Here is an 18440-nt window from a genome sequence, read left to right as displayed (position 1 = left end):
CCACGTGACTCTTTCTTCAGTCCAGCCTCTGAGGGGACCCCAGTCCCGGCTGACGCGTGCTTAACTGCAGAGTGGAGCTCAGTGAAGCTGTGCCTGGATGTCTCACCCGCCGAAGACTGTCACATAGTCAGTACACATCACTTGAAGCTTCCGGGCTTGTGGTAATTTTCTGCGCAGCTGCGGAAAACCAACACAACCGTGGGCCATGGGACACAGGTGGGGAAAGTTGTATTTCCCCAGAGTCCATGCAAAGGAGAACCAAGTAGCATGGGAAGAAATAGTTTCATGAACCGCTGAGAGGGGTTCATCTATTGTCTCACAAGGCGGATGGACCGGAAGTCAGGACTAAGCTATTGAGAATGATCAGCAGTGGACTTACGGCCTGTCTGCGGACTTCTCTATCCTTCCCCTATAGGGCTCAGACCCTACATAAACGGACACAAGACAAATATTTCAAGGACTTTATTTCTGAAGGATGACAAAATGTTAATTTCCCTGGGCCACCTGCATGTTTCCGTCTGGCTTAATGTACTATTGAGGTTGCAAGATACGCTCAAAGACACACTTGACCTTGGCAACCAAAGAGTCAAGAGAGTCCGCCCAGGTCACAGTGACATCCCTTTTCCCAAGGGCTGGTAGCTGGAGGAGAGCCAGTGTCTCTGAAGGATGCCCGAAGATGATGTCTCTGGGCTGGTTCTCAACCGGGGGCTCTCCCTATGCACTGACTTTTCCTGTTGGGGTCTCTGAGAAGGAGTCACACTGTGTTTCTTGTTGCCTACAGAGAAGAGAAGAGTGTTAGTGGTACGGCACTGGAGCTGGCTGCTTTTCCTGAGGAGACAGAGCCTCTTGCCCCACGTGAGTCCCCAAGTGACTCGCCAAGGCACTGAGTCACGTGTTTCCTCCAATGACCTTCTCTTAGCCTATCCAGAACAGTTCCTTCTCACCCACTGAAAATTCTGTTTACATCCATCTGTAGTATTTTTTTTACTTTGCAATAGCACACATACTGTGTGCAACTCAGTCAGTACAGAGGGAAAATGTAAACATGTGTCCGTTTATATCCATGAATATATCACGTTTATATCAATGAATCCCACCACTGCATCTAGACGTAAGCATTATTAAAGTGCGTGCGTGTGTGTGTGTGTGTACACTCAAGGAGAGGTTTATTTATAAAAATTTGGGACCACTATTTATATATATTGCTTTGCAACTTCTTAATCACTCAATGAAATGTCTCCAATGTCCCATTTTCAATTCCTATAAATCTACCTCTCTTTATTTAGTAACTGTGCAGTACTCTATTTGAAGAGAACATCAACATTTATATCACAATTTCTTTATTGTTGCATATTCAGCTTTTGTCTGGCTCTCCCCGACACAGACATAAGGAATCTTTATATGTATTTACACGCATATGCAAATGTTTTTTAATTTTTTAAATTTAAATTCAATTAATTTTTTAAAATTAAATTTATTTATTTTCAGCCTAACAGTATTCATTATTTTTTCACCACACCCAGTGCTCCATGCAATCCGTGTCCTCTCTAATACCCACCACCTGGTCCCCATATAATGGATTATTAGTTTCAGAGGTAGAGGTCAGTGAGTCATCAGTCTTCCATAACACCAGAGCTCATCACCCACGGGCTCTCCTTCATGCCCATCCCCCGGTTACCCCCATCCCCCCATCCCTCCCCTCTAGCAACCCTCCATTTCTTCTCTATGGTTAAGAGTCTCTTCATCCTGCAAATATTTTCGAGGGTAGTTGCCTTAGTCAGATTGTTGGGTCCGTAGGATACATATATTTTCCCTTTTCAGAGGCAGCTGCTACGTTGCCTTCCATTAAGGTTGTACCAGTAAACACTCCCTCGTGAGAGTATGAAGGCACCCATTCCCCACATACTTGACTACGCTGGATGTTACTCATCTTTTAGAATTTTGCCTGCATGGGTGAAAAATGAAATCAGTAACTTGGCTTCTTTGTCTTTGGCCTTTCCTTCTTAAGTTTCCCAGCTGGACAATGAACTTTCTGTTCCTCTTCTCTCCTAACCCAAAGAGAAGAGGTCTGATGTAATTCTCATGTGTAAATTTACATTTAAATTACATTACTAGGTTTCCTAATTTTGAATCACTCTTGTACTCACTCCGGGGGTGGGGAGGCACTTTGCAATATTTTTAATTTGCTACTGGATTAGCACGGTTCAATAGCATTTTATTTGGAATGTTTATAGTCGTAAGTGAAGCAGTTTACAATCTTCCTCTTGTAGTTACTCTGGTCTGGTTTTGTTACAAGGGTTTTACTAGACCAGCAAACTAAATTGGGGGAATTTTCCATTCTTTTTTGAGCTATGGAACACCTTATTGCATAGGAATTTTCTGTACCCTACAAAGTTTTATTGAACTTGGTGGTCAAACTTTCCAATCTATGTGCCTCTAGGGTAGAGGATTTAAAATGGAGACAAAGCCTTTATCTCATAATTACAGATAGAAACAGTTACAAATATCAAATTAAATTAAGCCCCCCTCCCACCACATACACGTCTGCAGAATCGCCATCTGTCAACAAGACAACGTATGAAATCTTTCCAGTTTGTATCAGTGGAAGGAACTGGAGAAGAAGCTTCATAAAATTCACCAGGAGGAAAAAACAGAAAGGCTTGAGGAGAAGTAGCTGAACTGGGTTGGCCACAGAGCTCACTGGACCATGTTAACCTCTTTTCATCACAGAGATAATACGGAAGTTCTGTTCAGCTGGGTGGTTGTGCAATTCAACTTCTCGGCTTGACTTAGAATTTTGAAGCATGGCCCACTGTGTCATGAAATGTTCTCTTCCCAGAGGACCCACAAACTGAGCTATCACTTCACTTTGCAAATATGCAAAGAGTTTTTAGCACTGGGTCTGGTTTGTGGTAGGTGGTCCATAAAAGCTGGGTTTCTCCTCCCAGACCCATTAAAAAAATGTTGCTTCGTTTCAATGTACACGCTTCGGTTCTCTTAGAAGGAAAGGTAGCAGGTAGGGGTGTTACCTAACTTGGTAGCTTGGAAATGAACGCCAGCTGTGCGCACTTCAGATGCAATCAGAATTCCAGGATCTCAACTAAATCTAGATGTTTTAAAAAAAAAAATTGTAAAGGCCCAGCAAATCCAGACAGCCAAACCTCATCCTTGGAAAAAACTTGGATTTTCAATCAGCTTCCATATGTCTCTGAAACTCTTCTCCTTCCCAATTTGGCAATTTACCAACCCAAGATGTGTAGAGATAGGCGAGCAGGACAAACCCTGGGGTTTCAAAAATAATTAATGGATCAACCTACCGCTTGCAAAAATTTCAGTTTCGGGACCTAGATCAGAACGATTCTTACTCCATCACACATAAAACAAAATCATTCTTTCTACTTTCATAGATCATTCCATACATTCTTTCCATGTTTTGGCACAAGTCACTGGTTCTCATATAAGACAAGCCTTGTACTTCATTTTAATTCAATAACCCAGAGAGCCGTTGTTTGAAGGCTGGCTGGGTTAAAATCAGCACTTGCAGAGTGGGGTTCCAACACTCCAAACATCTGTTGGATGCGAACGCACTTCAGATGGTTTTAATACAGCTAGATGTTTGCTATCACATGGAACCAGACCGTCTGTGATCAGAATTCCTATGTAATAGCTGCAGATCGCTGCAGATAAACATGTTGTCTCTGAGCTCCCCTTGGAAATTGTACATATATGGCAGACCTCTCCAGTTCTCTACCCCATTTCCATTCTCCCATTCTTCCTTATTAATAGGAGGCCAGCTTTGTCGGACATCTGGCTGAAATACTAATTTTTCCAATTTACAATGAAGCTATGGATGGCGGCACATCCATGTCCCGTGATGGTACAGAACTTTGGATAAGAAAGAAGCAAAAGTCAGCTAAGCATTTCTGGCAAATGTTGTCCTTTTCTTCTTTTCCTTTTCATTTTTGTCCCCCTTCTTCCATTGCATTTTATTTTCTGGCCTGGAACACAGTGCCAAGGCTGGAGTGGGAGCAGCCCTCTTTTGACCAGAGGCAACACACATTAAATCAAAGCCCGTTTTAAGAGGGTGGGCGTGGACAGAGAGATGGTGCCTGGAACCAATCTGTATAGGATTTGTTTGGTTAAGCTGCCACCACGATTATCATCGACAGTTGCACACAATCCAGATAGACGTTACGCAGACATTTTTTCCTTTCTTTCTCTAAATTTTAGTGCTTCTTTCCTCATTTTATCTCTCTTTTCTGGAAGAGTTGGAGTCATCTGAGGAGCATAGATAAGAAACCTCAGAGACTGAAGCTTTCCTTAGGCTGAGCTCATGTCCTTTCAGACCATGGTGCTCTCTCCATCAGTGTGCACATCCTTATTTCGACAAAGGGACCCCGTGTAGGTTTTTATAACCAGTGAAAAGGCAGGATCTAGGTGACTCCTAGGTCTTTCATTGTAGATTTAAAAAAAAAAAAAGTTTATTGAAGAGTTTATTTATTTGAGAGAGAGAAAGAGAGAGAGAGAGAGAAAGTACACACAGTGGGAGGGAGAGGGGCAAGCAGACTGCACTGAGCACGGACCCCGATGTGGGGCTGGATCTCACCACCTTGACCTGGATCTCATGACCCGAGTTGAAATCAAGGGTGGGACTCCTAACCGAACGAGCCACCCAGGCCTCCTTCATTGTAGATTTTTGCAGAAAAGTTACACCGTGTGCACAGACGCATGTGTCTGCAGGGGCTGGGAGCTCCCAGAGAAACCAGCGCATCGCCTCTCACGGTTGAACGACGCTCTTCTCCCCGAAGGGGAGCCCACAGGTTCAAGAACGCCCAGAATCACCGATGGCATGTTTGGCATTTTCAGAATCGACAACACAGCAGACCACTCAGTAGAGCAGGGTTGCAGTAGAATTTGGACGTGGCATATGCAGAGAGGAGAAATTCATGTAGTTCGGCTGCTGTCACGCCATACGTCACACCATGCGATCACAAGGCAAGGTTCATGGAATCACGCCATCCCCTGACTTCATCGAGGTTTCAGCTTCCTGTGGCCTCTTTGTGAGAGGGGAATGTCCCGCCCAGTCCCCCGGCAAGTATGGGTCCTAATGCATTCAGGCCAAACGAGTTCATCTTTACCGATATGACTGGGGCTATAATTACTGGCGGTCAAATGGCCAAGTTAGGTCTCCATAACTTAGGGTCATATTTCTGTTCATATTGGTCTAGGGAAGTTTAGAATCATCATTTTTTCTTGTTCTTTAAGCAATTGTTTTAAATGCAAGAGTAAGGAAGAGAATTGCGACCCAGCAGACATCCTTGAGGACATAATCCCACCACGTCAGATGCCAGAAGCTCCGTTTCACTCCCTGGATCATCGTCAGGGTCCCTCGCTCCTATTCCTTCTTCCCTGCAATTGTATTTGAGTCCTTCGCGGTCTCTCCATAGCTCCCCTGATACTGAGTGTGCAGGAATGAGGAGAAAGGGGTGTGATCCATGCAGTCACACATGCCGCCCGGCCCTGGAGTGGAGTGGGCAACTGCGGGAGGTGCCGTCACTAGGTGGCTCTGATTCATGGTCCTCCACGCCCTCCCATCTCATCCATTTCCATGGAAAATTAAAAATTGTTTACAAAAACAACTTTGAGGGACAGGAGGAATGTTGACAACATTAGTCACAGATGTGTCTTTGCCATGTGGCTTTAATAGAACTACTGTGACAAAAACTTCCAAATAGTTTACCATAAGGAAAAAAAAAAAAAAAAACCTGCACCACTAAAAAAGTTTTGTTTTGATTAACTATGTTAAAATATTTAGAGAAAGGAAGAGATGTTTGGAACCCATAGAATTTCTGGCTGAAGCTGAGAGTTTCAGGTGGGCCAGTGCAGAAGGGGACAGATGGGACACGGCCATGTGTCTCCATCACCCCGGTGAGCCCCCTGGAGGATGAGAAAAGAGGGCATGGGGGCCAAAGGTCACTGGGATCAAGCCTACAAAATCCTTTGCAGGAAAGGCTGTGGAAAGATTCTACGGCAGAGTTCTAGAAGGGAGAAAACGCACCAGAGATAAAATGATTGAGAACAGCCTCAATGAGCGTCACCAAGACAAGCAAAAGACTACAGGTGGGGGGGGGGGGGGCGGGGAGGGGCTGGACCAGTGATGCCGAAGGTCCACCTGCAAGTAAGTGTAACCAGATGTGCAAGTTCAAAGCTCAGGGAGACATAAAAAGTGTGGAATGGACAGATTTGGTGGCGAGGTCAGGGAAACAGACCAGGCTAAAGACAGAGACAGAACCAACGTGTGAGACCAACAGAAAGAGTAAGGCAAGATCAAACCAGGAGTCGGCCGGCCTTTCCTGTGACGTCCACAGCTGGGGCTGTGAGAGCCCTGAGGCCTCCCTCGCAAGTGCTCAGCTCTGCTGTCCTGTGGCAAAAGCAGCCAATAAATAAAGTTTTATTAGAAACCCTCCCTCTCCTCCTCTAAAACCCTCAGTTTGTTTCCCAGAGTCCAGAGTGTCTCATGGTTCGTCTCCGCCTCTGATTCCCCCCACTTTCATTTTTCCCTTCCTTCTCCTAATGTCCTCCGTGCTATTCCTCATGCTCCACAAATAAGTGAAACCACAGGGTAATTGACTCTCTCTGCCTGACTTATTTCACTCAGCATCATCTCCTCCAGTCCCATCCATGTTGATGCAAAAGTTGGGTGTTCATCCTTTCTGGTGGCTGCGTAATATTCCGTTGTATATATGGACCAAAGCTTCTTTATCCATTCGTCCGTTGAAGGGCATCTTGGCTCTTTCCACAGTTTGGTGACTGTGGACATTGCCTAGTGATAGGCATTAAGGAGGGCACGGACTGCACGGAGTCCTGGGTGTTACCTGCAAACAATGAATCTTGGAACACGACATCAAAAACTAACGATGTACTGTATGGTGATTAACATAAAAAAAAAAAAAAAGAAGAAGAACACAGCTACACCTGTTTGTTGAACGTTGTCTAGGGCACTCCAGTTTAACTTTCACATAGTTGCCACGGGTCACAAGATAGCCTTCTTGCCTCTCCTCTCTGCCCACCTCCCAACCATTGGGAAGTGTAAAAGCTGTTCTTAGTCCCCCGGCTATGCAAAACCAAGCAGTGGGCAGGGCCCTGTTTTGCCAACTCCTGTGTTAAACAAAGGTGGGGTGGGGGTTGGGAGGGCAATGGGGGGGGGGCAGGGCAAAGGGGTGGAAGAAAATGTATGCAGTCAGAACACCCAGTTTAGGTAGTGACGATCTCAGGGGCTGAAATATTCCCAGCATCTTCATCCTTTAACACAAGTATCTCAAATTTATAAGCACAGAATAAAATGCAAACAACTGATTCCTATTTTAAAAGAAGGAACTCTATTAAACAAAAAGCAATGCCTTTATTGCCACAGTTCCTTCTTCTCTTGGTTTTTCCATGTCTGGAATAAGACACAGCGAGCCGGTCACCCGGATCGCTGTAGCTACCACTGGTTTCTGGGCTGCGGTTTAGTAACACTGTTGCTTAGAAAAAAACATTTTTAAGTTTTAGAATATTATCTCAGAAATCCACACCTTCCTTAGGTGACTTTAGATCTATGGGGAGCATGAGTTTATCTGGAATCTGTGTTCTTTGCTTCAGAGCCAGCGTGGGTACATAGCAGGTTTCCCTGAACAATCAGTCCAGCTGCCTTCGAAGTGTTTCTCAGAAGGTCTGTCCATGGAAATTTGTACTTCTCCGTTGCTTTAGGCACTGAGCTCATTTAATTTGATTGAAATTGATTCTAATTGGGGCTCCTGGATGGCTCAGTCGGTTCAAGCACCCAACTCTTGGTTTCAGCTCAGGTCATGATCTCAGGGTTGTGGGATCGAGCCCCACATAGGGCTCCACATTCAGCACAGAGTCTGTTTATCCCTCTCCTCCTGCTTGTGCTCTCTCTCTCCCAAATAAATAAATAAATAAATAAGATTTTTAAAAAAAAAGGAAAAGGAAATTATTCCAATCGCCAAGTCACTATTTGGGAGCTTTCGTGAAGCCAGATGGCACGTCAGGTCACCTCTGTCTCCTTCCCATCTTAGTATCTGCTTTTCCTTCGGACAGTGCTTGGGACACAGGGCAGGCTGTGCTGATGGAGTGAAGGAGTAGCTGCCATGTAGCCAGTAGGAAACAAATAGACTCTGGGGAACAGAAGATGTTCATGCAGCTGTGCCACAGGTGCCCATGTTTCTAGATTTGTAAGAAATCACCTGCTAGCGAAAGTCACCAGAGAGGGTATTTCTTGGTTAGTGTGGCCTGATTTTTGCCTTTCAAATCAGGGATTCTGAATGCTGTCAGTCTGGAGAGGGTATCGTTTGCCTGTGACTACACAGCTGTGGTTATTATTGGAGCCAGTTCTTGGCCATGGTTTGCTTTGTTAAGTGTTCTCTCTGAAATGTGGCTGGATGGGAACCAGAATCCAAGACGTGTCAGTGGTTAGAGGACACGCTTGAGGATGCTGTGGGTATCTAGGGCCATTTGGGGATGCGGTAAGGTCATTAAGAATGAAGAGTAATGATCACTGAGGAATTATGGTGCCTTATTCATCTTTTAATCCAAGACTAGACAAAGAGAAAAACAAAAGAAGCTTGCTTTTTAGCCAGATTTGGTGAGTAACCATAACTCCCTTCATTCGGTTCCTTGGTTTGTGTTGTTACATAAACGCCTTCACTCGATGTGAATCTTCCTTCCGGTTCTTGCCTTAAAACACAACACAACAGAACAAAGAGACAAAGGCAGTGTGTAATTCTGTCACAGGTGAGGGGGGGCATGAATGTGTGAGGGAAACAGGACTAAATGAGGCCCGATAAAAGCTAGGGGTTTCAGAGGGCAGGAGCAGTGGGGAAGTGAGCTGACGTTACACTGTCCGAGGAAATGGCCACGTGTCTCCTTTTGGGTGACACACGTCTGGGTGACACAGTGTTTACCTTGTGGTCCTGGCCCGAGGTCTCCCGATGGTGCTCCCCCCTTCTTGGAGGTAGCTCTGGAGCTAGATTCAGGGTCAGGTGGATCAAGCTTCTGCACAGGGGTGACGTGGCATCAGCCTGTACTGGCTTCAGTGCACCGGGATCCAGACAGGCCGACATACTGTTTATTCCGTCCTCATGGGGCTGGATCATAATTGCACATATGGTCACCAAAATCTGCTCCCCTTTCAAAGTGTTCACTGTCTGGCTGGAACTATGGTGGGATTTTGCAAATTGGCACTCGGGCAACGGCTTTTTCCTGCCGAAGTGTCAGAGCATTGAAGTTCAGCTCCTAATCCTTCCTTGGCCCGTGACTTCCAGAGTTATTACAAACCGTAACTGCACAACGGAGGGGTAGGCTGCTCATGTGGCAGCAACGTTTTCTTTACAAGCTTTTGCGGAACATCAGGAGGGAAACTTTGTTTTGCATTTTTATGGGCTTTGTAAATAGCTTAAAACTGGAGAAAAAAAGAGCAGCCACTAACCCCAGCTGAAAACACACACACACACACACACACACCAACTCTAAGAAGCTGCTTTTTATTGCTAATCACAAACATCAGGTATCTAGTGATGAAGCAATTTCCTGGCAAGAAATAACATCAGACAAGGCTGGAAGGGCTTTACGAATGTTGACTAGTTCATGGACCACAGCCCATACCCAACTCTGGCAGAATGTTAGGTGCAGAGTCTAGCTCCAGGAAGTAGGGGGTGTCTCCGGTGCGCTGTAGGCATGCCGCAGTGGCTAGTCTGCGCTGGATGGCCAGGCCTAGGACAGGTCGCCCTGCCTCAGCACTGGTGATCCATGAGGTATCACCTCAGCTATGAAGTTACAACAACAAATGTCCTGGAATCACTGAGTCAGTGCTGGAGAGGTCCTGAGAGGCCACCTCGCTTCAAATCCCTCCAGAGAAGAGTTCCCCTCTAAAGACGAGCATCACTTTTGTCTCTACATTTGATCAAGTATTTTCAGGGGCTGGAGGCTCATTTCCAATGAAGCTCTTTTGTTGGATACTTCTCCCTAGGTCCTTAAAGACAGCTCTTATGCCAGCTCTGGGTCTTCCCATTGGTAAGAAGAAAACATGGAGCGACGTGGCTCAGGAAAGCCCAAACACTGGTAATCACCATGACTGTGACCTACAACCTCACAGCTCTTGGGTAGGCTCCTGAGCAACCAGCTCTAGTGACAATGTGTCTCTTCCCTTCCAACATTGTCGCCTCTTATTTCATTGTGTGATTGCACTGGACAGCCCATCGGTCCATCTGATTCTGTGTCCGAACAGTATGTAGATTTGCCTTAGCTCTCCCATGTTCCTGCTGTCCCTTATCTTGGTCTAGGCTGCTGTGTTAGCTTCTTGGATGCCATAACAAAGTACCACAGACTGGCAGGGAGGAGTGGCTCAAGCAATAGGAATTATTGTCTCGCACTCTGGAGGCTGAAGGTCCAAGATCAAGGTATCGGCAAGGCTGGTTCCCTCTAAGGGCTGTGAGGGAAGGATCTGCTCCAGGCCTCTCCTCGGCTTGTGCCTGGCTGTCTTCTCCCCAAGCCTTGTCTCGCTTCTCTGTGTGTGAATGTCCAAACTTCCTCTTCTTCTAGGGACACCAGTCACATTGAATGAGGGTCCATCTTAATGACCTCATTTTGAATTAAGTGCCTTTCTAGGACCGTATCTCCAAATACAGTCCTGTTCTCAGGTTTGGGGGGGTTAAGACTTCAACCTATGAATCGAGGGGAACAGACATGACCCAGCCCATAATAGCCACCATCCTCTCTCATCTGGGTGACTTGGGACTGCCTCAAAGCTGGAATCCCTGTGTCAACTTTGTGTTCCTCAGTCCCATTTCCAAAGAGTAGCAGAAATGGTTTTCCTCAACTAAGCATTGTATCGCACCATTCCCCAACTTAGTCCTCCCATAGCTGTCAATGCAATTCGAATCCAGTCTCCTAGAAGACATTGGCATTGACAATTCGGTACCTTCCTAACCTGGCCAATTTCACTAATTATCTCCTTGTCCGCCGTGTTTCGGCTGTACCAAGCTTTGAACCCCAATACCCACAAACCCCTTCTGTCCTCTGCACGTTTTCCTCCACTTGGAACATTTGCCGCCCCTTCTACGGCCAGACCCTTCTAATTCTTAGTTCTCAGCATAAATATCTCTCAGGGAAGACTTTCTGGATCCACCTGAAAGTGCCCCTTTTCTCTAGCTTGCAACCTTTAGAATAACTGGTAGTTATTTTGCTTTTACTGTCATTTCTCCTAGAAGTCAGAATCCGAGACTCACTTATTGTTGTTATTTTTTCGTACCTAATACCGTACCAGGTGACTAGGAGGCACTCAAATAATATTGGATATTGTTAGGGTCTCTAACAAAATGGCAACTATTAGTGATACTGGAAACCCCATCTGGTTTCTGACTTCAAGACGCCTGCCTCTAATTTCCCAGCCTTTATTTATATATTAAACATGCTATTTATTTCAGGGGTTTGGGAGAGCTCTCTCACAGACACTGCTGGTTCCCTAACTAGCATGCTTATTTATTTTTAATAAAACTACGGTTTCTGTTTCGGTGACCCACACAGCTCCACATGGCCATGTTTTCTTTGGAACCTAACTCCCATCTCCAACAACTGGTCTAAGAAGGAGCTTAAGATGAAATTCTGGCTAATGAAACAGAGTCATCTGGAAAAGTTTCCCTGTTTTACACATGGCAAAAGAGAGCATTCCTTCTTATAGGGCGCAGTGCTGTTTTTGCAGAGTAAAGTTTTGACCGTCAGGTGAGCCGGCAAGGTGCATGCCAATACCATGAGGCTCTCAGAGTGGGAATCCAAGGAGAAACTGCATCCTTGAGGATTCTGGGTCATTTCAGTCACGGTCCCTTACCTCAAGTCCTCTTCCTTATGGTTTAGGCTGTTGATTGAAGACAGTGGAACATTTTGACATCTGTCTGATATATATGGCTAAGACTTTTTTCTGCCATATTGCTTATTAGCTTATTGACATTTTCTTCTTTAAAAAAAAAAAAAGATTTATTTATTTTAGAAAGGGAGAGAGAGAGAGAGCATGTGCATAGGAGATGGCAGAGAGAGAGAGAGAATCCTAAGCCTCTTCCCCGCTGAGCATGGAACCTGACACAGGGCTCGATCTCATGACCTGAGATCATGACCTGAGCCGAAACCTAGAGTCAGATGCTTAATCAACTGAGCCACCCAGGTGCCCCGACATTTTCAATTTACTAAGATGATTTTTGTGTTAGTGCTTTTTATTTTTCTCCTCAGGAATAGCTTCAGATATTTTTCATCATCTTTTGAGAGAGAGGTATGATTTTTCTTTTTTAATCTGTTAATGTGGTAAATAGCTCTCATAAATTTCCTAAGGTTGGAACACCTTTGCTTTCCTGGGATATGCCGAGCTTGGGTGTGAGGCAGTATTCACTTTAATGCTGGACTCAAATAATCATTACTTTTTTTTTCAATATGTGCATCTGTTTTCAAAAGTGACATATCTGTAGTTCTTTTTTTTTTTTGGTTCTGTCTTTGTTTGTTTTGGCTAGTTGGCTATGCTGATTTCACATGATAAATTTGGAACGGTTTCGTATTTCCCTATGCCCTGGAGCAGTTTCTTTAAAATGTAATTTTTTTTTTCCCTAAAGACTTCAGAAATTTTTTTCTGTAAACAGTGTGAGTAGGTCTTTTAGTATCTTTTCAGAAGTAGCTATTTTACTAGCTTTTCAGTTTTTTGGTATGACTCTGAGTCTATTTCAGTTTTCCCCTTCTTCCTGAGTTGATTTTGGTAATTAATGTATTCCTGGGAGTTAACTCAATCTACCTATATTTTCAAATGTATTTCATAAGTGTGAGTGCAATATCATTCATATAATATTTAGATGACTATAGATGTGTAGTCATCTTTACTCTTAAGGTTGCACACTTGTGCTTTCTCCAGCTTTAAAAAATGAGATTTACCAGATTTTGCCCATTTTATCACTTTTAAACACTTTGATTTGGGTCCAGTCTACTGTGGTTTGTTTATTTATATCATATTAATGTCCATTTTTCTTTTCTTCCTCTTCCCCTCCCCCATTTCCTCTCCCCGCCTCCCTCCTTCAGATGAACTCGGGAGTTGCCTGGAAAACTCTCAGAGCTGGGGTTCCGGGGTGGCCTGGACCTTCGTTGTCTCCCAATTCTTCCCTAAAACATCAATTTCACTTCCTTTCTGATTTTCTTTCTACCTCACAGACATTCCTTTTCAGCCTTCATCGCCGGTCCCTCTACCTTGTCCTGACTCTGAGAGTTGCTGTGTCCCAGCACCCCATCTGTAGACCTCGTTCCTTTATCTTCGTGAACTCTCTGGGTGATCTCATCCAGGCAATCTGAATGAACAATGGTTCTGGGTGTGGGAGCTGGATCTAACGTGCTTTGAACCTCATCCCCACTCGTGCTCCACAGCCTTGAACCAGGGGAAACTTAAATTTCTCTGTTCCTCTAATTTCTGAAGAAACTGTAATGCTATCTACTTCAGAGAACTGTTGTGAACATTGAGTTGAAATATTTTTAAAATATTTAAAAAAAAATATTTTTAAATATTTTTAAAATATTTTTTAAAAACCCATAGAAGGATGGACTATAGTTCAGTGCTCTATGAATATTAGTTATTATTATCAGTACCCAGCTCTATGCTTTCAACATCGTGAATAAGCTGATGTGCTTCCCCTGCTTCCCCCCTGCTTCCCCCACTCAGGGGGAAACAGCCTGGATGAAACTGTTCCTTCTCTGGTCCACTGAATTCTCTCCAGTCCCTCAAAAGTCTCCAGCACAGGGTAGGGGCTCAATAAATAGCAAGCATGTCACCATCTATGAATATAATTTTGTCTATAATCCCCCAATACAGTGTCATTATTTCTCAACAGTGTAATTCTTCAGTTTGAATAGTAGAGTCATAGACCCAGGATATGGGAAAGAAAAGGCACCCAATAATACAATAGAAAATACAGTACACATTCCAACTCAAAAGTTGGTTAAGTTGAAAGTTAAAAAGTTAAAAGTTAAAAATCATAGAATCAATGCTTTTCTGATCAAACCCACCACTATAAGTAAAAGAAAAAGAAAAAAACACGCTTCGGCAACGTGAGTAACAAACATAAAGGAAGACTGAAGGAATACAATGGACTAGCTCCATCATTGCAATAAATTTGAGCAGGTTGAATTCTTTCATTAAAATAAATTCTTTCATTAAAATAAATATATTATTTTTAAATATATATTAATATATATATTTTTAATATGCATATTTTTAATATATATATATTTATATATATAATATATCTTTAATATATATATTTATATATATAATATATTTTTAATATATATATTTTAAAAAATACAGCTATATGCTCTTTTTAAGAAACCCATTTAACCCAAAATTATAAAGAAAGCTTGAAAATAAAGGGGTGGAAAAGAGTTATGAGGGCCAGCGTAAACAAAAACAGAGTGTAGGTTGAAATGATAATGTCAATGCGATGGCGCTTAAGACACAAAACGAGGGTCCTGCCGCCCCTCCCCCGCCCCAAATCCGCGGTGCCCCGGCGCTTGTAGGCCTGTCGCTCCAACCCCCGCGATCCGGACGGCAGACCCCGTGACCCTGTCCTCGGGCCTGTGGGCTCCGGAGCAGCTCGGGACTGCGCAGCGACCCGAGTGTTGACATGGGAAAGTCTTTTTCACATTTGCCTTTGCATTCAAATAAAGAAGATGCTTATGATGGAGTCACATCAACTGAAAACATGAGGAATGGACTGCTTAATAATGAAGTCCATAATGAAGATGGAAGAGGTGGAGATGTCTCTCAGTTTCCGTATGTGGAATTTACAGGAAGAGATAGTGTCACTTGTCCCACTTGTCAAGGAACAGGAAGAATTCCTAGGGGGCAAGAAAACCAGCTGGTGGCACTGATTCCATATAGTGATCAGAGATTAAGGCCAAGAAGGACAAAGCTGTATGTGATGGCTTCTGTGTTTGTCTGTCTGCTCCTTTCTGGATTGGCTGTGTTTTTCCTTTTCCCTCGCTCTATTGACGTGAAATACATTGGCGTAAAATCAGCATACGTCAGTTATGATGTTCAAAAGCGTACAGTATATTTAAATATCACGAACACACTAAATATAACAAACAATAACTATTATTCTGTTGAAGTTGAAAACATCACTGCACAAGTTCAGTTTTCAAAAACAGTTATCGGAAAGGCATGCTTAAACAACATAACCAATATTGGCCCACTGGATATGAAACAAATTGATTATACAGTACCTACTGTCATAGCAGAGGAAATGAGTTACATGTATGATTTCTGTACACTGATATCCATCAAAGTGCATAACATAGTACTCATGATGCAAGTTACTGTGACAACAACGTACTTTGGACACTCTGAACAGATATCGCAGGAGAGGTACCAGTATGTTGATTGTGGAAGGAACACAACTTACCAGTTGGGGCAGTCTGAGTATCTAAATGTACTTCAGCCACAACAGTAAAAACTGAAAGAGCTGCCAATGGAGAAGAAGAAATCCCTATTAATATTTTCCTGAACTCTGAAGGATGAGGTACTTACTTCCTAATAGGAGATCTTAAATTGAACAAACCTAAAGTTTACATTTCCATTGTAGGGGTACAGTTGAAAGTATGCGGACTTGTACATTATTGCAACACTCTACTCTGTGTTCATGGTATCTGTACCAGGATCTTTTACTTGAATCTAAATTTGCCGGTTGATTTCTTCTCCTCCTCTCCCCAAAGGATAACATTGAGACTTCCCATGTGGGACAGTAAATAATTATTTACAATTCACAACTTCAGTCACCACTGGAAACATAATTTTGATGATGAACGGAATTTGAGAAACTTTATTTCTGAATGTTTTTATAGAAAATTACTGAGAGCCTGTTATTCATGAAAGACTTTCAAAAAATAACCTTTTTTTGGTTTGTTTTATAAATTTCCATTGCTACATAGTAGTATTTCAAGATATTTTAGCTTTTAGCTAGAACATTTGTAGTTTTTCATTTGTTGAAATTCTACTCATTTGCACGTTTCTGTCAGTCTTACTTCAAGCTAGTGCTTGCATAACACTAGAAACCAAAATAATCATTGCAAAATTCTGTACCTAAAATTTTTTAAAGCCCCATTTTCACATATCTTTCCATATAAGTAAGTTTTGTGAAATTTTTGTGTAGTCCTCAAACATAGTTAATGTACAATACTGTACATAAACTGTGCATGGCTTTTATACAGCTTTAATAAATGTCAAATAAAGTACAAAGTGGAGTAAGTTGCTCTTAAAAATAAAACAGGAAAATGAAATTCAAAAAAAAAAAAGACACAAAACGAGGTGATGATTATATGAAATGATGATAAGGCACAATTTCTGAAGTGACTCGTCTTAATCCCCCTTCCCAAAGAAAGCCAATACACATTATAGCACCAAATAATACAGCACATAAAAAGGCGAAAGATCTCTCAAATGCAAAGAAAGCGTCCTTGAAATATAATTATAGGGGAACATTTTGACATCTGTCTGGTTTGAATAACTCTGATGGACAAGAAAGAAGTGACACTATTTTGGTAATCCCTGGAGCTGTTGGGATGCAAGCTCCCAAGTTTCTTGGGGGACGGACTAACCTTGACCCAGACAAGGAGGGCATGGAGAGACCCAGGAAAGAGGCAGACCATGCCACAACGGTAGGCGGCAGTTGAAACAAGCAGGGGAATTCACATATAAGCAGACAGAGGAGTTAAATAAACAATTAAAACCATACAAATATTTCTAGAAAATATCTGAGACCCCATATGCAATCTAAGGTGGAAGAGGGCCTCACCCCAATGGGGCACCCAGAGGTTCAAAATGCATGTGGATGTCTAAAGGGAAGCACTTTTATAGGGGAAGTGATAACCTTATGTCAGTCAGAGAATAAATAATAGATCTCGGTTCAGTGACCGAGACCCATGATAGAGATGTAAAATTACTGCGTATACTACAAAAAGTACTCCTATAAATTGAGAGGGTAGAATAATCCAAAGGAGAATGAAGAAAATGTATATATTGATAATTCACAGTTACAGCAATTCCAAAAGGCTCAAAAAACAGGAGAAGTTCCTTGAATCCATCAGTAGTCAGGGAAACGGAAATTGAATTAATAATAATGAAATAGCACTAAATATCCATAGACAGTAAAAATGAATTAAAAGATTTATAACGGTTGCTAGGAAGAACCAATGGGAAAAGTATCTTACACATTGCTGGTGGCAAGGTAAACTGTTCATCTTTTTTGGAAAGCTATCTGACAACCTCTATTAAAATAATGTATAGCTTTTGACCCAGAAATTCACTCCTGGGAAAATTTTCTCTACAAACGAAAGCCGCAGTACATAAGAATCTATACACACAGATATTTATTACAATATTGTTAGTTGTGGCAAAAACGAGAAAGAAATGTAATGCTTATCAAAAGAATGAATTAGATGCCCACCAGTTGATTTGGAAAATTATCCAAGAAGTATTTTAGGAAAGAAAAGGAAGTGGGGAAATACATGAGTCGATTATGGCAAGACAAACTTAACTTCCTCCAAACAAAAAGCTGTTTGGGTGTTTGTATATATAAATAGAATTATATGTATGTACAGTAATATATAAATTCAGACAAATATGTAAGCTTAAGTATTATTATAGTAAATTACGTATGTATAGAACTAAGTGTATATATGTATCCAGGTATATGTAAACTAGCATTAAATATACATCTGCTTCCATACAGAGAGGACTAGGTATATGTATGGCTATCTAGAGAGGAATAGGAAGATGTTAATTTATAAAGGAATAATACTACAGGGTCAGATGATGGGTGTAATTGTGTATGTATGTACATGTGTGTGAAGTTGAGCTAAGATTGGGGCAGCGTACAAAATTGGGGAAGAGCTGAGGTTAGGGATGTGGTATTGGTGGTTATTGGGAATAGAGTTACAGGTGTGCACCTGCATGAGGTTGGGGACTAGATTATAGGCAAGATTAAGGGTATAAACCTGGACCCAAATGTGGATCTGGGAGAGGTTATGATCTACTTTTTACACAATTATATGTGGTTTTATAGCTGGAGCTTCACTGAGATTAGGAATATGGATTTTCTGACTATATAGGATTAATTGAATTTTTTTATCTGTAGCAGAATAGGATTTCGATTCCACATCTGTATAAGATCATGCTTCAGTATATATTTATCTACACATGTGCAGGAATGTACATATTTACTTATGTGCAGATACATGTATAAATATGTAAATAAATACATATGTAACGGTATATATATCATATGCATCATTAAATGATGGACAAGCACCTCTAGATATTTTTAATATCTAGTAGTTTATAAGTATATCTGTGTAAAACTTCC

General features: G+C 42.3%; 1 protein-coding gene and 1 long non-coding RNA gene across 2 annotated transcripts in view; one reads left to right on the top strand and one right to left on the bottom strand.

The window, feature by feature from the left end:
• Positions 1–494: 494 nt before the first annotated feature.
• Positions 495–18440, bottom strand: part of LOC132029054 (uncharacterized) — a 35383-nt gene continuing 17437 nt past the window's right edge. Inside the window, exon 3 of the long non-coding RNA XR_009407673.1 lies at positions 495–775. This is a non-coding gene — a long non-coding RNA (uncharacterized LOC132029054). The remainder of the gene's footprint in view (positions 776–18440) is intronic.
• LOC132029053 (transmembrane protein 106B-like) lies at positions 14551–16274 on the top strand. Its single transcript, XM_059418458.1, has one exon. It carries the CDS (start codon positions 14703–14705, stop codon positions 15528–15530), a length of 828 nt encoding a protein of 275 aa, XP_059274441.1. The 5' UTR covers positions 14551–14702; the 3' UTR covers positions 15531–16274.

Source organism: Mustela nigripes, chromosome 13 (assembly GCF_022355385.1).
Source record: "Mustela nigripes isolate SB6536 chromosome 13, MUSNIG.SB6536, whole genome shotgun sequence".
NCBI classification, from domain to species: Eukaryota; Metazoa; Chordata; class Mammalia; order Carnivora; family Mustelidae; genus Mustela; species Mustela nigripes.
This window is presented reverse-complemented; position numbering and strand designations above follow the sequence as displayed.

Bases quoted from the DNA above. Each gene is read 5' to 3' on its own strand.
- LOC132029053 (XM_059418458.1), top strand. From the start codon at position 14,703: ATGGGAAAGTCTTTTTCACATTTGCCTTTGCATTCAAATAAAGAAGAT.